We start from the raw sequence: 5,177 nt of genomic DNA on the forward strand, positions 1-5,177 counted from the left end.
GTGGTGCAAGCCTGTAGTCTCAGCTACTCAAGAGCCTGAGCCAGAGGATCACTGAAGCCCAGGACTTCAAAGCTGCAGTGAGCTATGATCAGAACACTACATTCTAGCCGGGGCAACAGAGCCAGACCCTGTCTCAAGAAGAAAAATAATATGATAGAAGTAAATGATATATGACTGAACATTGAAACCAGATGGACAGAGATGAATAATTTTCTACAAAATGAGAAAGGACATAGAAACAAAAAAAAAAGAATCCTAAGATAAGTAAATGAGTAAAAAACTACTAAATATACTCAGACTGGACTAATGCCAACGTTCCCTCTGTTTGCTCTCCTGGTCTCCACTCTTGGCCTCCACTCCAAGTCCTTTTCCACTCAGCAGCCAGAGTGACTGCATCACTACCATCAATGCCCCTTCAAATCAGTGCCCCCTGGAATCCCTGTTCCCTACTATCACTTTTCCTCTCATGCACTGGGGTCATTGCTGTGGTCTTCTTGAGTTCCCTGAAGACACCACACTCTGTCTCAGCTCAGAACTCCTGCCGAGGGCCTCTCTGTCTGCATTGGTCTCCTCCATTTCTTGGCCTGGCTACTACGTGCACACCAGAGGCCTCCCTTATGCCCCACACTCAGTCTAAATCAAGTTCCCAAATATATGCTTTCATGGAACCCTTTTCCATTTTAGTATGTATCACAAATTATAGCTATGTACTATTTGTCTGACTGTTTACTACCGGTCTCCCCAACTTGGTGTTGTTTTCATTCACCAACATATTTCCCAACACCTGGCATATAGAAGGCACTCAGTAAATACTTGCTAGAAGAATAACAAGATTGATAAAGCTAAATAAGTAAACAGAAATCAATTCACAAAAAGCCTTTTATTTATTTTAATCCATACAATAGAATATTTAGGCTTTTTAGATCTTGCTATCCTAGTAACAGAAGGCCACAGAAGGGTTTTAAATAGAAGAGTAACATGATCAAATATACATGGCAAGACATGGCAAGAATGTCCATTCCTTCCTGCAAACATAACAGACATTCTTAAAGTTACTCTTTCTTCATTGAACCCAACCAGGCCTCAGAATTAGTCAGGGCAGACCTCCAGGAATTCATTGCCAATAAATTAGAATAGCCCAAGAAATGAAACCTAACAATAGTTCAAAGACCATAAGGTCAATAGCTCAAAGACCAGAAGGTCTATTATAAATATACTGGAAGAATACTAATGGACTGTTTTACAGATCAAGGTGGAAAATGTTCTATGCAGAATAGTTAGGTTAAAAATGAAAATATCAATGTGACATCCAACTTTTTGTAAGAGTACTTTGCAGAATCCTAAAAGAGGAGCTACACAACAATATTTTGCTTTTAAAAGTTTTTATTTCCCTTACTTTTAATTAAGGTTATATTCACTATCAGCCAATGATTAAAGAATATTTTGCCCCATTATCACCTATCATACTGGAATAAAGGGCATGGATTTTAGATCAACTCTCCATACATTCCAGAATAAGTATCTCAGTTATATTATCTGGCACTGATGCCAAGTGTACATTTGATATTAAATGCAGCTGGGCTAAGCATACAAAAGCTACTTTTAAATCATGAAAGCTGGTACTAGACTTACTTTCCATTTTGAAAGGCCATAATTAGGATCCCAAACCTAGATTTCCACAATGGGAACAGAAAACTCACATGATAACATATATCCATTTATTGACCATTTAATTAACCCAACTGTCCCAACATGTTTACCTTTTTGCGTACTCCTTCTTGGGTGCTGGACAGTTTTAGTAAAACAGGAGGAAGGAATTTAGATATAATATTCTGCAATTGTTCATCTGTTTCAGCATGGCCAAGTCGTAAAAAGACCCGTTCAAGCTGATCTATAATATAAAAAGAAAAAAAGAGAATTTAGCAAATCAAACACAACTAAGACTAATTACTTTCATAGCTTAATCCATTTTTCTATACTGCAAATCAGTCAGAACTTTAACCATAGCTAGCCCTATACATAAATGATTCTGACACAGCCACAAAACATTAAAAAGGTTAATTGTACTACAACTATCCTCATCATTTAATCTCTAGAAAGGAGGAAAACAAAACCAAAAATAAGAAAATTCTCTCCTACATACAGTTATTCAGTTTTTCTGAAAGACTTGGGATACTGGAAAGGATACAGATTTCTGAAGGAATCTTCCAGACTTAGTTAGCAGTACAAGGCAGAAGAACTTTAATCAGATGCTAGGGACATATATCTTTGGTGAAACCATCTTACTGATGAAGTTTCTCCAAAGACAGAATCACTGCCCATTACTGTGTTGTGGTTAACAAATTAGAAAGTAAGAGACAAGTTTCCCCCCAAGAAAGCCACTATGAGAGAAACATGTTAAATGAGACCATGGGGATGCTCTCAGCAAAACCCAGACTGTGATAAACTATACAACGAGCAACCTTATTTCTTCAACCGATACATTACAGGGGCAGGCGCAAGGTGGGTTGAGAAGGGAACCTACACAAATAACTATTTTAAGGAATTACTGTTAAAAACTTTTAGGCGTTCTAATGGTATTGTGGCTATAGTTGTTTTTTAAAGGTGCCTACAAAAATTATCAATGGCAATTAAGGAGCCTTCTATGGGGCTCGAAATGTTCTATATCTCAATCTGGGTGATGGTTACACAGATATATACATTTATACAATTCACCAAGCTCTACACTTTCATACTTCCTACTGTTATCTACCATACCTCAATTTTAAAATATATTTAAAGGAATCCTCATTTTTTAAATATAAAGAGTGAAATATATATAAGCAAAATAATATAGAGTACAAGGATTTACTTCAAATAATGGAGGGGAGACTCTGGGGAGGGGTCATATAAGTGAAATCAAGATTGGCCACTAATTGATAACTGTTCAAGCTCCATGATAGATGTTGAGAATTACTATTGTATTTGTGTATGAAATTTTCCATAATAATTTTCTAAAGAAAGACAGATTGATCCCAAGAGGGCCAGAAGCCCTAGTAGCAACAAGCAGTAAGCACCCTCAGGATCCAGAATCGATCTTGTTTTTAGATACCATTTTCCAGTAAAAGGAACCAGGCTCCTTGGAAAAATGGCTGATTCTAGGGCTTGGAGCCGGGAAAAACAAGATGAGCCTGAAGCATTTTTGAGTAGCAGAAAGGAAATGTGACATGGAACACGTCAAAGGGATACAGGAACCAATTTGAAAGAGCTCCTAATGGCCCAAAGCTGGAAAACTGTCGGAACAAAAGAAATAACACAGTATTGGATTATAAGCCAAGGCATAAATCTGTAAGAGCCCATACTGATGGAAATAAGTAATTGGATGATTAAACAAAGTGAACAGAGGCAAATCTTTCTTAACAGAAGAACTAAAAATAATTTATGTGGATACTTCCCCCTACAGGAGGTGGAGCTTAATTCCTGCCCCCTCCCTTGAGGGTAGACGAGAGTTAGTGACTGCTTCCAAAGAATAAAATGAGGAAAGGGGAAAACATTAACCTTACAGTGGAGAAACCTGAAAAATGCTACTGTAACCCAGTGAAGAAGGTTAACATCACTGATGTCATATGGATATCATGTACCCCTGATATGATATGACAAGGAAGGCAATTCACCTTTCTGGTATTCATTCCAAAAATCAACCCCAGTCTAATCATGAGAAAATGAACCCCTTCCCTGCTAAAAAAAAAAAAAATTGGGAAACATTCTTTAGGACATCTGGCCAGTAATCTTCAAAACTTTCAAGAGCATGAAAAACAAGAAAAGACTAAAAAACTGTCCCAGATCAGAGGAGGGTGGGAGACATCACAACTAAATGGTGCCTAGGATAGGATCTTGGCCAGGGGGCGACGACATTAATGGAAAAACTGGTGAAATCCAAAGAAAGTCTCAAATTTAGTTTAAAAAATTAATAATAAAGAAAGAAAAGAACAAGGAAGGGAGGGAGGAAAGGCAGGCAGGTGGGTTCTGAGATCGCCAGCCCAGTAATTCTATTTGATAAATGCTGAATGTTGCTGTGAAAGGAGTTCTCAGGAACGGTGAATTCACCCCACGGTATTTGTGGAAGGTGCAGGTGAGGAGCAGCTGCCTTAGTGCCCTACAGACCTAAGGCAGTGGAAAATGCCTGAAAAGTTGAGGTACAGGAACTGAAGAATTGTTCTGTGGACAAAGGCAAAAAAAGTCAAACTCTTCGTAATAAACTGACCTAGAAATTTGGTGCCAAATTTTTTTTAAAAAGGGGGGGAATATCTGGTCCCTTTCATTGTTCACATAATCATTTGGGTGCTTCCTATGTACCCCCAGTACAGTACCCAGCACTTTTTACTCTCCCTCACTAGAAAGAAAAATATGACATCCTAAACACAATAAAATTATTTATGATAAGAACGTGGGAAAGGGAAGACAGGGCACAAACCATCACATGAGGGTCCTTCTAAAGCAGGCTGAGTACACCTGAGGAAGAGGTAAAGCCTTGTACATTCTTTGAGGAGGATCAATTCAATACTGTTAGGTCATCTTTAGACATACATCTACACCTTAAATAAAAGATAATCTTGTTCAAACTTCACGAAAAATAAGAAATGTCAACATGTGCAGGTATACTCAACTACTAAATTTTTCAACCTGTCAAAGTTATCAAAATAAAGAGAAAAAACTTAGCACTAGTATGGTCCCTGAATCCTGTTTTTAGAGGCATAGAAGGAATATGAACCCTGTCCTTTACCTTCAGCCCTGGAAACACAGCCTCATGAAAGTTACAAAGCAAATTAGACACAAGACCCAAAAAGGTTTACTCAGAAACAAGAGGGATAGAAACAAAAGTCCTGAAAATTCAAAGGGAATCTAAAACTCAAGTCCACCTTTCACAAGGACTCAGTTTTTAGTTGCAGGAACTGAGATTCTCCAGGTCATCACAGAAGGATCTGAGACAGACAAACAATACTTCAGCGTCAGGAGCAAGTTCCATTCTCCCCACAATTTTGATGTTATTTATCTGTCCAAACTCATATCGAATTAATTTCACTTGTAAGAAAATCAGAGACATTACCATACCCTCAAATAATCATATTAAACATGGGGAATATATTCTGAACTATTTTTTCTTATTAATACACTAACATTACTTAACACAAAAACTG

General features: G+C 37.7%; 1 protein-coding gene across 1 annotated transcript in view; it reads right to left on the reverse strand.

Moving 5' to 3' along the window:
• KIAA0368 (KIAA0368 ortholog) overlaps nucleotides 1-5,177 on the reverse strand; it is a 139,538-nt gene that overhangs the window by 105,025 nt on the left and 29,336 nt on the right. Inside the window, exon 2 of the mRNA XM_012641131.1 lies at nucleotides 1,761-1,891. Coding sequence (XP_012496585.1) covers nucleotides 1,761-1,891 — 131 coding nt within the window. The remainder of the gene's footprint in view (nucleotides 1-1,760; nucleotides 1,892-5,177) is intronic.

Source organism: Propithecus coquereli, unplaced genomic scaffold (assembly GCF_000956105.1).
Source record: "Propithecus coquereli isolate 6110/MARCELLA unplaced genomic scaffold, Pcoq_1.0 Scaffold163, whole genome shotgun sequence".
NCBI classification, from domain to species: Eukaryota; Metazoa; Chordata; class Mammalia; order Primates; family Indriidae; genus Propithecus; species Propithecus coquereli.